The sequence below is a fragment of the Salvelinus sp. IW2-2015 genome, linkage group LG4q.1:29, assembly GCF_002910315.2.
Source record: "Salvelinus sp. IW2-2015 linkage group LG4q.1:29, ASM291031v2, whole genome shotgun sequence".
Taxonomy (NCBI): domain Eukaryota; kingdom Metazoa; phylum Chordata; class Actinopteri; order Salmoniformes; family Salmonidae; genus Salvelinus; species Salvelinus sp. IW2-2015.
The window spans coordinates 36,187,493-36,205,446 of NC_036842.1; the positions used below are offsets into that span (position 1 = coordinate 36,187,493).

General features: G+C 41.4%; 1 protein-coding gene across 1 annotated transcript in view; it reads right to left on the reverse strand.

Moving 5' to 3' along the window:
* Nucleotides 1-12,044: 12,044 nt before the first annotated feature.
* Nucleotides 12,045-17,954, reverse strand: part of LOC139024690 (3',5'-cyclic-AMP phosphodiesterase 4D-like) — a 64,325-nt gene continuing 58,415 nt past the window's right edge. Inside the window, exon 3 of the mRNA XM_070439587.1 lies at nucleotides 12,045-12,272. Coding sequence (XP_070295688.1) covers nucleotides 12,045-12,272 — 228 coding nt within the window. The remainder of the gene's footprint in view (nucleotides 12,273-17,954) is intronic.

Here is a 17,954-nt window from a genome sequence, read left to right on the forward strand (position 1 = left end):
GTGTGTGTGTGTCTGGGGTTGTTCACTGAACCATGCTTGCATCATTAGCAGCGTTGCCCGAGAACTAAAGAACTTGCCTTAGCCACCCCAGGCTTTAGCTCAATGTGCTGCTAACACAGTCTTGTGGAGCGCAGACAACCTGGGTTCAAGCCCAGCAGTCGTGTAAAGTCAGTCGGGAACATTAACAACCACCCTGAATGACTTTTCACCCGAGAACTGAGTTAGCCTACAGTGTATCCAGTCACTGTGGTAAAATATCGTCATCATTGAGGCAGAGCAGATGTGTCATACTGTAGGAATTCTATAGCATCATCTCATTCCCCTGTAGGATATGAATTATATACGAGGTGTGCTTGGGGCCAGTGCTGTGACACATAGTTATGATCTATGTTGTGTAACCCCTATGGGAACACGGCACACAAATCTACCTCCACTCATTACATGCAAGTCGAGAGTGAATACACACTCAATCACAGGGATCCAACGGGTTAATTCACAGGAAAAGGTAAATATTAATGACCCAAGAGGGATTGTGTATGTGACCAATACAATTTTACTTTATTTGCTGGTAATATTCTATGGTAGGGTATACAGTTGATGTCGGAAGTTTAGCCAAATACATTTAAACTCAGTTTTTCACAATTCCTGACATTTAAACCAAGTAAAAATTCCCTGTTTTAGGTCAGTTTTAAGAATGTGAAAGAATGTGAAATGTCATAATAGTAGAGAGAATGATTTAGTTCAGCTTTTATTTCTTTCATCACATTCACAGTGGGTCAGAAGTTTACATACACTCAATTAGTATTTGGTAGCATTGCCTTTAAATTGTTGAATTTGGGTCAAACGTTTCGGGTAGCCTTCCACAAGCTTCCCACAATAAGTTAGGTGAATTTTGGCCCATTCCAACTGACAGAGCTGGTGTAACTGTGTCAGGTTTGTAGGCCTCCTTGCTCGCACATGCTTTTTCAGTTCTTCCCACAAATTTTCTGTAGGATTGAGGTCAGGGCTTTGTGATGGCCACTCCTGTCACGTTCTGACCATAGTTCTTGTGTGTTTTAGTGTTGGTCAGGACGTGAGCTGGGTGGGCATTCTATGTTGTGTGTCTAGTTTGTCTGTTTCTATGTTTGGCCTAATATGGTTCTCAATCAGAGGCAGATGTTTTGTGTTGTCTCTGATTGGGAATCATATATAGGTGGCTTGTTTTGTGTTGGGATTTTGTGGGTGGTTGTTTCCTGTCTCTGTGTTTTCTCTGCACCAGCTAGGACTGTATCGGTTTGCCACTTTTTGTTATTTTGTATTTATAAGTGTTCTCTGTTTAATTAAACATGTTGAGCACTGGCTACGCTGCGTGTTGGTCCGATCCCTGCTACACCTCCTCTTCTCTTGAAGAGAAGGAAGACTGCCGTTACAACTCCAATACCTTGACTTTGTTGTCCTTAAGCCATTTTGCTTAACTTTGGAAGTATGCTTGGGGTCATTGTCCATTTGGAAGAACCATTTGCAACCAAGCTTTAACTTCCTGACTGATCTCTTGAGATGTTGCTTCAATATATCCACATAATTTTCCATCTTCATGATGCCATCTATTTTGTGAAGTGCACCAGTCCCTCCTGCAGCAAAGCACCCCCACAACATGATGCTGCCACCCCCGTGCTTCACGGTTGGGATGGTGTTCTTCGGCTTGCAAGACTCCCCCTTTTTCCTCCAAACATAACGATGGTCATTATGGCCAAATAGTTATATTTTTGTTTCATCAGACCAGAGGACATTTCTCCAAAAAGTACGATCTTTGTCCCCATGTGCAGTTGCAGACTGTAGTCTGGCTTTTTTATGGCGGTTTTGGAGCAGTGGCTTCTTCTTTGCTGAGCGGCCTTTCAGGTTATGTCGATGTAGGAATTGTTTTACTGTGGATATAGATACTTTTGTAACTGTTTCTTCCAGCATCTTCACAAGGTCCTTTGCTGTTCTGAGATTGATTTGCACTTTTGCACCAAAGTACGTTCATCTCTTGGAGACAGAACGCGTCTCCTTCCTGAGCGGTATGACGGCTGCATGGTCCCATGATGTTTATACTTGCGTACTATTGTTTGTACAGATGAACGTGGTACCTTCAGACGTTTGGCAATTGCTCCCAAGGATTAACCAGACTTGTGTAGGTCTACAATTATTTTTCTGAGGTCTTGGCTGATTTCTTTTGATTTTCTCATGATGTCAAGCAAAGAGGCACTGAGTTTGAAGGTATGGCCATGAAATACATCCACAGGTACACCTCCAATTGACTCAAATGATGTCAATTAGCCTATCAGAAGCTTCTAAAGCCATGACATCATTTTCATGACATTATATAATTTTAAACAACCAAGCTGTTTAAAGGCACAGTCAACTTAGTGTATTGAAACTTCTGACCCACTGGAATTGTGATACTGTGAATTATAAGTGAAATAATCCGTCTGTCCCCCAAGTTGCCTTATTGCTATTATAAACTGGTTACCAACGTAATGAGAGCAGTAAAAATAAATGTTTTGTCATACCCGTGGTATACGGTCTGATATACCACAGCTGTCAGCCAAATCAGCATGCAGGGCTCGAACCACGCAGTTTATAATATTGCATAAACGTTGCTATGGAAAGACATATTGAATACCGGCCAAATATATTACATCATCACTGTTGTCTGGTATAGAACAATAAGGTAAACAAACGTCATTTGAAAGGACAGTACATAGTCACTCCTATCCTATCACTCCTATCAACTGTCACTCAAGACATACTTTCAAGTAATCTTTCATAATTTTATCCACTCGGCTCTGGAAAAAATTAAGAGACCACTGCAAAATTATCAGTTTCTCTGGTTTTACTATTTATAGGTATGTGTTTGTGAAAAATGGACATTTTTGTTTTATTCTTTATACTACTGACAACATTTCTTCCAAATTCCAAATAAAAATATTGCCTGTTAGAGCATTTATTTGCAGAAAATGACAACTGGTCAAAATAACAAAGAAGATGCAGTGTTGTCAGACCTCGAATAATGCAAAGAAAACAAGTTCATATTCATTTTTAAACAACACAATACTAATGTTTTAACTTAGGAAGAGTTCAGAAATCAATATTTGGTGGAATGACACTGATTTTCAATCACAGCTTTCATGCGTCTAGGCATGCTCTCCACCAGTCTTTCACATTGATGTTGGGTGACTTTATGCCACTCCTGGCTCAAAAATTCAAGCAGCTCGGCTTTGTTTGATGGCTTCTGACCATCCATCTTCCTCTTGATTACATTCCAGAGGTTTTCAGTGGGGTTCAGGTCTGGAGATTGGGCTGGCCATGACAGGGTCTTGATCTGGTGGTCCTCCATCCACACCTTGATTGACCTGGCTGTGTGGCATGGAGCATTGTCCTGTTGGAAAAACCAATCCTCAGAGTTGGGGAACATTGTCCGAGCAGAAGGAAGCAAGCTTTCTTCCAGGACAACCTTGTACGTGGCTTAATTCATGCGTCCTTCACAAAGATAAATCTGCCTGATTCCAGCCTTGCTGAAGCAACCCCAGATCATCATCGATCCTCCACCAAATGTCACAGTGGGTGCGAGACACTGTGGCTTGTAGGCTTCTCCAGGTCTCGCACCCACTGTGAAATTTGGTGGAGGATCGGTTATGATTATGAACTTGTTTTCTTTGCATTATTCGAGGTCTGACAACACTGCATCTTCTTTGTTATTTTGACCAGTTGTRATTTTCTGCAAATAAATGCTCTAAATGACAATATTTTTATTTGGAATTTGGGAGAAATGTTGTCAGTAGTTTATAGAATAAAACAAAAATGTCCATTTTACCCAAACACATACCTATAAATAGTAAAACCAGAGAAACTGATAAGTTTGCAGTGGTCTCTTCATTTTTTCCAGAGCTGTATGTATAACAATAATTTCCATAGGGCTAACAATGACCTGATTCATGAAGTACTGTAGGTTGATGGGCACATACTGTACAGTATAGTTTGCCAAGAGACAAGAACGGCGAATACTGCCAGGAAGCCTCGATCCTTATAGAATAAGCTTAAACTTTTTCCCTGTGTGACCATAGAGAGATTACACTTCCCATGAAGAGATGGACCTATTGTTACGACAGACAAAAAAGGCTTAATCATAGCAACCCCGTCTGCAGTCAAATGTAAATTCGTGTCAATGCCTACATTCAAAATGGCTACAGCTCACTTCTCTTTGCTTAACCAGCTAGTGATTTTCTTCCTGAGCGTGGCCCAAATGTACAGCCCAGGAGGAGGGCATMGTGGGCTTTTCATGGAATGAGAGCAGGGGGTAAGGGTGGGCTTTTCATGGAATGACAGCAGGGGGTAAGGGTGGGCTTTTCATGGAATGAGAGCAGGGGGACATTGATTGGGAACAACAGGAGGGCGGATGATTTTCCATCTTTTCTCTAAATGTAACCACAGTAACAAAAAGACCAAGACTGTGTGTGTGTGTGTGTGTGTGTGTGTGTGTGTGTGTGTGTGTGTGTGTGTGTGTGTGTGTGTGTGTGTGTGTGTGTGTGTGTGTGTGTCGGAGTGTGCCCGTGTGTGTCTGTGTGTGTGTGTGTGTGCATGTGTGTGTCTGTGTGTGTGTGTGTGTGTGTGTGTGTGTGTGTGTGTGTGTGTGTGTGTGTGTGTGTGTGTCAGGTTGTCTGTCTGTGTGTGGTTGCCTATGTGTGTGAGAGGACTGTTCAACGTTGGTCTGACCAATCGGAATCTATGGTTCAAGATTGTTTTGATCACGCGGACTGGAAAATGTTCCGGGTTGCCCCTGAGAAAAGTATTGACGTATACACTGACTTGGTGACGGCGTTCATCAGGAAGTGCATAGAGGATGTTGTTCCCACGGTGACGATTACAACCTATCCAAACCAAAAACCGTGGATAGATAGCAGCATTCACGCAAAACTGAAAAGTAGACCACTGCATTTAACCACGGCAAGGTGACTGGGAACATGGATGTGTACACACAGACCAGCAATGACCTCCGTAAAGCAATCAAAGAGGAAAAACGACAGTACGGGGACAAAGTGGAGTTGCAATTCAACAGCTCAGACACAAAGACGCATGTGACAGGGACTCCAGACAATCACAGATTATAAAGGGAAAGCCAGCCATGTCACAGACACCAACGCCTCACTCCCGGACAAGCCAAACACCTTCTATGCCCACTTAGAGGAAAACATTGAGCCGCCGACATGGGCCACCGCAGCTCACGAGGACTCTGAGCTCCCCTTCTCCGTGGTCGACGTGAGTAAGACATTTAAGTGCGTTAACCCTCGCAAGGCTGCCGGCCCAGACGACATCCCAAACCGCGTCCACAGAGCATGTGCAGACCAGCTGGCTGGAGTGTATACAGACATATTCAATCTCTCTCTATCCCAGTCTGTTGTCCCCACTTGCTTCAGGATGTCCACCATTGTTCCTGTACCCAAGAAAGTGAACTAACTAACTAACTAAACTAAATGACTATCGCCCCATTGCACTCACTTCTGTCATCATGAAGTGCTTTGAGAGGCTAATTAAGGATCATATCACCTCCAACTTACCCGACACCCTAGACCCACTACGATTTGCATACCACCCCAACTTCCTGATGGGCCGACCCCAGGTGGTGAAGGTAGGCAACAGCACCTCCACCACGCTGATCCTCAACACGGGGGCCCCGCAGTGGTGCGTGCTCAGCCCCCTCCTGTCCTCCCTGTTTACCCATGACTGCGTGGCCACGCACCACTGTAGGGCTGTATCACCCCCTGGTACAGCACTTACACTATACGCATCTGCAGGGCTCTCCAGAGGGTGGTGCGGTCAGCCCAACGTATCACCGGGGGCACACTGACAGCACCCGGTGTCACAGGAAGGCCAAGAAGATCATCAATGTCCTCAGCCACCCAAGCCACAGCCTGTTCACCCCACTACCATCTAGAAGGCGGAGATCAAAGCTTCTATATCCAGGCCATCAGACTGCTAAATTGTCGCCACTAGTCGGCCTCCGTCCAATACCCTGCCCCTTATAGTCATAGAACACTGGTCACTTTAATAATGTTTACATACTGTTTTACCCCTTTCATATGTACTGTGAGCTCCAATAGTATTGGGATAGAGACTCATTTGTTGTTGTTTTGGCTCTTTAATCCAGCACTTTGGATTTGAAATTATACAATGACTGAGGTTAAAGTGCAGACTGCCCTTATGAAAAAATATTGCAGTTAGATTGCAGTATAACTGCAGTATAAATCAAATACTGCGTCCAAAATAAAACTTTATTTTACTGCAGTAATTMTGCAGTGTAACTGCAGTTAGATTGCAGTATAACTGCAGTAATTCTGCAATTACGGCATCCAAAATACCACAGTTGTCACGGCCGTCTAAAGAACTGGACCAAAGCGCAGCGTGGTGAGCGTACATATTCCTTTTATTAGAAATGACGCTGACAAAAACAATAAAAAAATACAAAACAACCGTGTAGCTCAAGGGCTATGTGCCACAAACAAAGTTAACTTGCCACACTGAAAGGAGGGAAAAGGGCTACCTAAGTATGGTTCCCAATCAGAGACAACGATCGACAGCTGTCCCTGATTGAGAACCATACCCGGCCAAAACATAGAAATACAAAATCATAGAAAACAAAAACATAGAATGCCCACCCCAAATCACACCCTGACCAAACCAAATAGAGACATAAAAAGGCTCTCTAAGGTCAGGGCGTGACAGCAGTCTACTTTTTTTGTACGGGTCAGCTTTCATTTGAGAGTATTTTCATCCATATCTGGTGAACCGTTTAGAAATTACAGCACTTTTTGTACATAGTCCCACACATTTTAGGGGACCAAAGGTATTGGGACAAATTCACTTATGTGTTTATTAAAGTAGTCTAAAGTTTAGTATTTGGTCCCATATTGCTAAGTAATAACGGAGCTGTGAGTCAGGAAGCAGGTGCAGGTGAAACGTTTAATAAAACAAAACCAGTAACGAGACAATTCCATAAGGCTACACTCTGGTAAACAAGAACAATACCATCTGGTGAGAACATAAGGGAGGGACATATAAAGGGGAGGAAATGATGAAGGTAATGAAGTCCAGGTGTGAATCATAATGATTAACAGGTGCACGTAATGATGAGTGCCATGTATGCGTAATGATGAATCCCAGGACCGGTGGTTAGTATTCTGGTGACGTCGTACGCCGGAGGGGAAGAGCAGGAGAAGATGTGACATGCTAGCCTGCAGTGATTACATCAAACTTGTGACTCTACAAACTTGTTGGATGCATTTGCTGTTTGTTTTGGTTGTGTTTCAGATTATTTTGTGCCCAATAGAAATTATTGGAGTCACTTTTATTTTAAGTAAGAATAGAATATGTTTCTGAACACTTCTACATTCATGTGGATGCTACCATAATTARGGATAGTCTTGAATGAATCGTGAATAATGATGAGTGAGAAAGTTACAGAAGTATGCTAACCTCTCACCATTACAATAGCAGGGGAGGTTAGCATTTTTGGGTGGGTATGATATTTGTGCATCTAACTTTCTCACTCATCATTATTCATGATTCATTCAGGACTATCCGTAACCATGGTGGCATCCACATGAATGTAGACGTGTTTAGAAACATATTATATTCTTATTTACAATAAAAGTGACTCCAAAATGACTAATTTATATTCTACAGAGTTTAATGGCTGTGATAGGAGAAAACTGAGGATGGATCAACAACATTGTAGTAACTCCACAATACTAACCTAATTGACAGAGTGAAAAGAAGGAAGCCTGTACAGAAAAACAAATATTTCAAAACATGCATCCTGTTTGCAACAAGGCACTAAAGTAATAATGAAAAAAATGTGGCATAGCAATTCACTTTTTGCCTTGAATACAAAGTGTTATGTTTGGTGCAATGCCAATACAACACATTACTGAGTTTCACTCTCACTATTTTCGAGCATATTGGTGGCTGCATCATGTTATGGGTATGCTTGTAGGACTGGGGAGTTTTTCAGGATAAAAAAGAAATGGAATGGAGCTAAGCACAGGCAAAGTCCTAGAGAAACCTTGTTCAGWCTTCTTTCCACCAGACACTGGAAGATGAATTCACCTTTAAGCAGGACAATAACCTAAAAGACAAGGCCTCATCTACAGTGGAGTTGCTTACAAAGAAGACGGTGAATGTTCCTGAGTGGACGAGTTACAGTTTTGACTTAAATCTACTTGAAAATCTATGGCAAGACCTGAAAATAGTTGTCTAGCGATGATCAACAAACAATTTGACAGAATCTTTTAAATAATAATTGGCAAATATATGGAAAGCTCTTAGACTTGCCCAGAAAGACTCACAGCTGTAATCGCTGCCAAAAGTGCTTCTACAATGTATTGACTCAGGGATGTGAACACTTAAGTAAARGTGCTATTTCTGTATTTAATTTTCATACATTTGCAAATATTTATAAAAACATGTTTTCACTTTGTCATTATGGGATATTTAATCCATTTAGAATTCAGGCTGTAACACAACAAAATGTGGAATAAATCAAGGGGTATGAATACTTTCTGAAGGCACTGTATTTATATTCCAGACTCTGACATTGCTCGTTCTGATATTTCTTTATTTTTATTTTTTGGATGTGTTATTTTGTTATGCTAGGTGTTACTGTTGGAGCTAGAAAAACAAGCATTTCGCTGCACCTGCGAAAACATCTGCAAATATGTGTATGCCGACCAATACAATTTGATTTGTACACTGACATCCTCACACACCCCACAATCCATCAAAACTCCCATCCAACAACAAACTCCGGGGGCTGACCTTTTCAGATGAAACTYCCATTGTCAGAGAGATACTAACAAAACACAGCTCTCCATCTTCTTTCTTTACGAGAAACCATGGAGTAATTGTTCATGAATGGGAATCATAGATCACTATTCCCATCTCATCTCCAGTTTCTCTCCAGACACTATCAATTCCTGAATATAAACAATGGCAAAGGTTTACACACTCACAACTACAACGGGTTAGGAACAATGAAGTATACTAGAAATGGCACTTATAGTAATCCAACCAGTGTCATTCAGTATTCTCATGTATTCTCATAAATATGAATAACATGAAACTATGCTCACATCTACGTGGCATTGTTTCTAGACCAACGGTATCATACAACCGAATCTAAATGAAGGGCGAGTCGCTGACCCAAAGAGAATTCGGCATGAGAGGTCCTGATTGGCTTTGGATGTGTCTCAAATGGCACCCTATTCCCAGTATAGTGCACTACTTTTGACCAGGGCCCACAAGGTGGTACACTTTAAGTGGTACACTATGTAGGAAACACTGTTCCCTCTAAACTGGTCGATCTCCAAGGCATTCCTAGTCGATCTCCAAGGCATTCCTAGTCGATCTCCAAGGCATTCCTAGTCGATCTCCAAGGCATTCCTAGTCGATCACCAAACATTTATGTAAAAAAACAAACAATGATAAAGCCTTGTGTTCCTATTTTTTGTTATTCGTCTCGGGCTGTTGGCGGTAAGTGCACCCGATTCAGATGCCCTGCACGCTGGGTAGGCGAACAACTTCTGCCTTCCCGGCAGGCCCAGAGAGCAAATCAAGTGCACTGTAGGCCTACCGCTGGCCAAACGGATGGCTCAGATGACCGTGTCRGCAGTAACGTAGCAGGCATTAAAGAAAGCTGCAGCAAAGTTGGTACTGTGAGTATTCAAAACGTTTAAAACCATGACTAGAGAGAGACTGTCAACGAATACAGCAAAGAGCTGCTGTTTTTATGAGTGAGTTCATGTTTAAGTTCTTACTCAGCACTGTCAACACTTTGTATTCAATACATTTATAATCCATAAAATGCACGTTCTTCCTATTTACACTCAGTGCTACAACAAGCAGTGCAGCAGTAATGAATGAGTAGGAAAGTCTATCTATAGGCTTGCGTTGTTATTATTAGCGGCTTGGGTCTTTTTTAATATCGAGGAATATTTKACTTTCTCTGTTCATAGGAGTAACAACATGAATTCGTGCATGAGGCAGAAATAATGTGGTGCGACTTGAGTTTCACCATTAGATGGAGTCCCTTTTAGGTCAGTATCAGCAGAGGAAAGGGAGAGCGGAGGGATGTTGAGATGCTGCTCTCACCCTCTGCTGAGACTGACAATCAGATGCAGGCACCATCAGCCAAGTAAAATAAAAATAAAAAGCTAATTATTTAAATGTATGCTCACTCAGCTGTGCCTCACAAGTAATACAACAACAGATCTATTACCAGTGTGATCATATAGCCTACCTCAAAATGGCTCGAACAACAATGCATTGGCAGGGCAATTCATGCAAAGATAATATACGGTCATAATTTATTGGGCCTTATAGCTTACTGCACAAACCTCATTGCTGCAGTACTGTTTTTAATTGGTTAATGTTGCATTGAAGTCATGTCAARAACAAAAAATCTGAGCGGTAGATCTCGGTTTGCACTTTGACTCAGAAAGTGATCTTGACTCAGAAAAGYMTGAGGACCACTGTTCTAGAGTTTTCCCTGTTAACACTATCAACGTTTCCCTTTACCGTGGCAACTGTGATCGAATCAACGCAATATTAGCCACTTTCAATGCAACATACCAAAACTAAATGAACTATGCAAGATCATTTGAGCTGACACTCTTATCCAGAGCGACTTACAGGAGCAATTAGGGTTAAGTGCCTTGCTCAAGGGCACATTGGCAGAGTGTTCACCTAATTGGTTCAGGGATTCGAACCAGCAACCTTTCAGTTACTGGCCCAATGCTCTTAACTGCTAGGCTACTTGCCGTCCCTGTTGTTGGCAGAACGCATCGGTGTAGGATTCTATTGCATTGACAGGCACTACTCAGCCCGTATTCTACACATACCCGTGCGACATAAACAATTAGAGCTGCAGTAGGCCTATATGCAAATCGACCATTGCCATATATGGATCTGTGCCATTTACTTTGAACTGGACTGTGTTTACAGCATAAGCGGTCATGAGTAGATGTGATTGTTTTGAAATCATAGCGAGAGCTGCATGTTGCCACGTGTGCACATTTTGTTCATATCCTTTGCTAGTTAGTGAGTTATTAGCTCAGTTATAGATCATTTAGAGTCAGTAATAGAGGAGTGATTGCTTCCTACAAGAGCACAAAAGGTATACATTTCTAGACTGAAAAGAGAGTAGGATAAAGACTTTTTTTTTTTTGTCTCTCACACACCCACAAAAATAAATGGGTGGATAAACCATAGCTGCAACTATAACTAAGAGGGAGAACGATTGCTGTGCCAAGGTGCACATAGCGATCCAGAAATAATAAAAATGTATATTAACAGTTAGGACTATAACAAAGGTTCTATCTACCTGTGAAACTCTATTCTGCAGAGAGGAAAACAAGGGCAAATCAATTTTGTGAGGATCTTTTGAAGCTGACACAGGACATTGAAAGAGCCGACTGTGGCTTGAAGTAGAGAGGCTGCAGTTTTCTGGCTGAAGGACACTGTGTTCTTAAAATCAAAACCCAGTAGTATACATTTGCATTGATGAGTCACACGTAGAGACATCACGCTCAGAGTAAAGCTGATCACATTTTACATGATTCACCAAAATGCTTATTGCCTACTGTATGTCATTCACAGGCTTTCAAGGGGCGACTACCATCGTAATTCAGACTAGAGTTTAATGATCTTTGTGCTGTCTGAATGGAGAGCAGATTGCATCCACTCTAGCTTTAGTGTTCCATGATTGTAAATTACAAAGACCATATGCATTTATACTCACACATATACTGACACACAAAGCCAGACATTTTAAGGAGCACAGATACACACACACACTCAATAATGAAAAGACCACTAAGCTTCTCTGAGTCTCCTTGTCTGACTCTTTCACTGTCTCTTTCCCTCTCTCGCTCATCCACCTGTCTCGTTCTCTCTCTCTCACACACACATCAATCCACATCCCACGACCCTGCCACCAGACCTTTGTCTCCACATGCAGTCTCCTGTCTCTCTTACCTGCTGGTGTCTGCTGAGGTGATGGCGATGAGCGGGGGGATCCTGAGGGCGAGGCTAGTGGGCCGAGGGATCTGCTCCGTCTCTGGCCTCGGGGCCCAGTCACGCTGCTCCGCCTGCCTAAAGGCCAATGGGGGAAGCTGCAGGTTCCGGCAGGAGAGCCTCCGCACCTGGACAGTCTCCATCTCCATGCCCAGACCTGGCTCTGGAGAGTCATCGTCAGAAACCTGCAGGGGACGGGAGAGAGCAGGACCTCCATGAATCATAAATGATCYGGGATCTTATTCAAGGCTATAAAAGACAAGGTTTGAATCTGGGGCTGTATAATAGGTCTATGTTATGAGGAAATGTGTTAATACAGACTATTCTATTGATTAATATCAATCAGAATGCTAAATATAAGGCGAGATAGACAGCAAGGTTTATACAAATCTCCGCTGTTGAAAACTAAATGTTAGTCTAAAAGAAATGTGAGATAATGTCTAGATGCTTTTTATAGTGGAGATCAAGTTTATACATGCATTGGCTGMGCTGATGAGACAGTGGATTGCGCAGTCAGATGGAACAGAGTAAATAGGCATTTTAACGTCATAYATTTAGCCGGAGGTAACTTGTGGAATAGACACTGGCTGGAATGCGGTTTGAACCAATCAGAATTCAGGAWTAAACCCACCCGTTGTATGRTGATTAATATCAATCAGAATGCTTAACAGAAGATGAGTAAGGTTAATACGTGAAGGTGTTATGTCTAGACTTAGTTTACTCCAGTTCTGTTTCCTATGAGAGWGGTTTTACCTCAGAACACAGATTCAGATTGTATTTTCTGTCAAGTTGTCAGTTTGTTTGGCGAAGTCCAGTAGGTTATCTAATTGTCAGTCAGGGAGGCACAGTACTCTAAATGCAAGACAGGTGAAACTCATAATAGATGACTGTTCCTCCCTGCAGTTCAACAAAATAGATATTTGATGCAGTATCAAATTAGTATGGTGGCGCCATCCCAAGGCTGAATTTCAGTTTGGAGCCTGAATTAATTTCCATCTAGGCCAAGAGCCCTACCAGGGATTAAATGCCATCTAAAGATGTGATCTTTGGTTCATATTGGATGTACGTGACTTTAATTAATGGGAAGGTTAAACTGAGATGATCCATAGAGGAGCATGCTTGTGCTTGGAATTGTAAAATAAGTGTACCCTGCATTTATACAGTCTACAGTACAAATACAACTAGAACATTCTGAAAACCATTGGCACTACTAGGATGCAGACTGACTCATATTGTAAAGGTAGGCKTTCTGGACAGAAAGTCAAGGCAGCGTCGTATCAACCAGTCACAGCYTCTTCCAGCAGTATAAACTATGCTGAAGCAATGATAATAAACTATTTTTAATGAATGTGACACATTTCTGATTGCACACACCAGGCACAAGCGCACCACTTTACAGTCATGTTCAAATGCATATAAGAAACACAATGGATTTCGCAATCCTCGAAAATAGACTGTTTCTTGTGGAGACATTTTGAGAATCAGGAAACAAAATGAGGTGAGCACTAACAAGGCAAWTTACAGTGCTGGCACAAACGTATACCTCCGGGCTTTAACTGCACAACCATGTGGCCAAATGGTGAAGGGGGAATCAGAGAGCAAGGCCACACAGGTCTGAATGAAGACGTTTTCACATTTCACACAAACAGTGTAATATTATGTGAAGGCTATCAATGGAATATCACCGGCAGGAATGTTCAGTCAATGTTCTACCGGTCCTAGACTATATGAATGCAGCTGCCAATACACTGAAACCATTGGATGCAGTTTATCACAGCACACTACGCTTTATTACGGGTCGACAGGTTCAGTACACATCACTGCATTCTAAATCAGAAAGCAGGTTGGCCCTCTTTGAAGTCTCGTAGATCGATGCATTGCTKTCTTTTCGTTTCTAAGATTATTTTACAAAAACTCCCTCTGTACCTAACATCATTAATCACTTTTAGAAGTACAAGTTACCATACACGTTCTCAGGGATGGCTAACTCTGGACATTCCTTTGGTCTCTACAGAGTTAGGTYAATCAGCGTTTAGTTTTATTGAACTCTCTCAAATTGGATGAATTGGTGCTGATTGAGGACCTCTTTAATTAACAATGTGTTTGAAGAGTTTCATTCTAAAATGCTATACAGTATATCCATTTTCGGGAAATGTTGGTAAATGAGCTTTTATTGTTTTGGAGAAGTCATTTCAGAGACAAATAATCATGTTTTATGGAAAATGCTATCACTCTCAGACAAATGAGTAGTACTGCTAGGTTTTAAACAGTCAAGTGGCACTACACACACTCACAGGCACTACACACTACAGGGCACTACACACTGACAGGGCACTACACACTGACAGGGCACTACACCACTGACAGGGCACTACACACTGACAGGCACTACACACTCACAGGGCACTACCAGCACTCACAGGGGCACTACACACTTCACAGGCACTACACACTCACAGGGCACTTACATCAGGCACTCACTACAGGCACTACACACTGACAGGGCACTACACACTGACAGGCACTACACACTCACAGGGCACTACACACACTGACAGGGCACTACACCTCACAGGGCACTACACACACTCACAGGCACTACACACTCACAGGGCACTACACACTGCACAGGCGTCACTACTCACTACCATGACAGGGCACTACACACTGACAGGGCATACCCACACTGACAGGGACACTACACACTCACAGGGCACTACACACTCATGCACTCCCAACACACAAACAAAACAAACACTCACTACATAATTTTCTCACACACACATACATTTATACTGACTACACACACGCACACCCAATCACATACAATCATCATATACGCTGCTGTTACTCTGTTCATCATACATGTATATCCTGATGCCTAGTCACCTCACCCCTATACATATCTTTCTCTATTGATCCAGTATCCCCGGCACATTGTAAATATGTTACTGGAACTGACTGACCCTGTATATAGTACACTTACTTACTTTATCGTGTTCTTCTTATTTTTATATCTTGTGTGTTTTTGTTCTACCTTGTTATTTTGGTATTACATTGTTATTGATTACTGCATTGTTGGAGTTAGAGCTTGCAAGAAAGGCATTTCAGTGTACTTGTGCATGTGACATTAAAACTTGAAACGAACATTCCATTCCAGCTAAACAATGGATATATAGATTTTTGCAATAAAAAAAAGCATTTTCATACACATCTCAAATCTATGAATAAAAAATCTGAGAACAGTAATATTTTACAAACACAAATGTGAAAAATTGGTGTATACAGTGTTTTGGAAATATACTTTGTTTGTTTTATATGACTTGTTTTGTATCTCTACTTTGCTTTTCATATCGTATTAATGTGTATATTTTTGTAATACAGGTCCAATCTGTAAAAGAGACCTTGGTCAAAAAATGTCAAATATCAAATATCATTTGTCAAATATCATTTCATGGATATTTTTAACAGAGGATTTCAAAACCAAATCTCTTCATAATTGATAAGTACTGTATATGATATAGTCAGACATATATCGTATGTCATGTGCTCATATTATGCAACAGTTAAAAATAACTTGGAGTAAAGGGTTATGAATGGGTCTCAGAGATCATTAGTTAACGGGTTAGCTAACGGGAATCAGAGCATCATTTCAGTAAAGGGTTTACTACCTGCGCGCCACACATCAGAGATCGCCCCCCCCCATTAGTAAAGGTTATGAACATGGGTATCCAGAGATCATTAGTAGGGTTACCTAAGCGGGAATCAGAGATCATTAGTAAAGGGTTACTACCGGGAATCAGAGATCATTAGTAAAGGGTTACATAACGGGCAATCGGATCATTAGTAAGGGTTCTAACGGGAATCAGAGATCATTAGTAAAAGGGTTACTAACGGGAATCAGAGATCATTAGTAAAGGGTTCTAACGGGAATCAGAGATCATTAGTAAAAGGGTTACTAACGGAATCAGAGATTCATTAGTACAAGGGTTACTAACGCGGGATATCAGAGATTCATTAGTAAAGGGTACTAACGGGAATCAGAGATCATTAGTAAAGGGTTTACTAACGGGATCAGAGATCATTAGTAAAGGGTTAATTAACGGGTATCAGAGATCATTAGTAAAGGGTGTACTAACGGGAATCAGAGATCATTAGTAAAGGGTTACTAACGGGAATCAGAGATCATTAGTAAAGGGTTACTAACGGGAATCAGAGATCATTAGTATTAAAACTTCTTCGGGATCGGGGACGGTTGAGCTAACGTGGGCTAATGCGATTAGCATGAGGTTGTAAGTAACAAGAACATTTCCACATAGACATATCTGATATTGGCAGAAAGCTTACATTCTTGTTAATCTAACTGCACTGTCCAATTTACAGTAGCTATTACAGTGAAAGAATASCATGCTATTGTTTGAGGATAGTGCACAATTTTGAACATAAAAAGTTATTAATAAACAAAMTAWYCACATTTGGGCAGTCTTGATACTACATTTTGAACAGAAGTGCAATGGTTCATTGGATCAGTCTAAAACTTTGCACATACACTGCTGRCATCTAGTGGCCAAACTCTAAATTGCACCTGGGCTGAAATAATACATTATGGCCTTTCCCTTGCATTTCAAAGATGGTACAAAAAAAATATAAAAGAATGGTTGTTTTWTTCTTTGTATTATCTTTTACCAAATCTATTGTGTTATATTCTCCTACATTCCTTTCACATCTCCACAAACTTCAAAGTGTTTCCTTTCAAATGGTACCAAGAATATGCATATCCTTGTTCAAGACCTGAGCTCCAGGCAGTTAGATTTAGGTATATCATTTTAAGCGAAAATAGAAAAGAAGAGGAGGATCCTTAATGGTATCAGAGATCATTAGTAAAGGGTTATTTATGGGTATCAGAGATCATTAGTAAAGGGTTATTTATGGGTATCAGAGATCATTAGTAACAGTTTATGAAGTTTGGGGTGAACTCCAGAAAAAATGAGATAGAAATAATTTTGTCTAATGAAATTAATATTGAAAAACAGAAGCCATGCAGGGACATGGCTATTAGGAATAACAAGGCATACACATTACACACAGAAAATCCCACTTCACAAGCCCATTATTCACCTTCATCCATTGACCTGCACGAACACATCCGCAAAAGGCTTCCCACTGGTGCAAAAACAAGTTGAATCAACATTGTTTTCTCATCATTTCAACATCATATCCAGAGCGACTTACAGTAGTGAGTGCATACTTTTTCATACTGTTTCACCGTGGGAATCGAATCCACACCCTGGCACTGCAAGTGTCATGCTCTACCAACTGAGCCACAGGACATATGTGATGACATTGAAATAAKSTGGAAAACTGATTTGATTTGCAAAAAGTCCTCAATGTAAGGGCGTTAAGTATTTTTGTCACCCATCTTTAAACCTAAATTCAATGTCATGGTGACATTTTTGGTTGATTTCACATTAGTTGACAACGCAACCAAATGTAAATCAAAACTAGACTGTTGAACTGTGCCCAGTGGGTTGCCTCTTGAAAACCACTGCACTCAGTAGGAATATCAGTGCGAGGCAAATGAACAAAGTCCCTATTCTGTTCCGAGGGAGCACATTCATTGCCACTTATTGATCATCCTTAGTGCCCATTAACTATCCTGCTGGGCTGTGGTCTGGCCTAATGCCTACACTTACAATGCGCCTTGAGGGATGCCGCGTGTAATGAAGAACGGGGGCGATGCCTTTAGGAGTGACAGCACTGCCTAACCAACTACCCCCCCCCCCCCCCCCCCCCCCCCCCCACTCCTGGTGAGTGGTGAGTACTCCCTTAGGACCAAACTGAGGGAATGATTCTCATACTGGAACAAT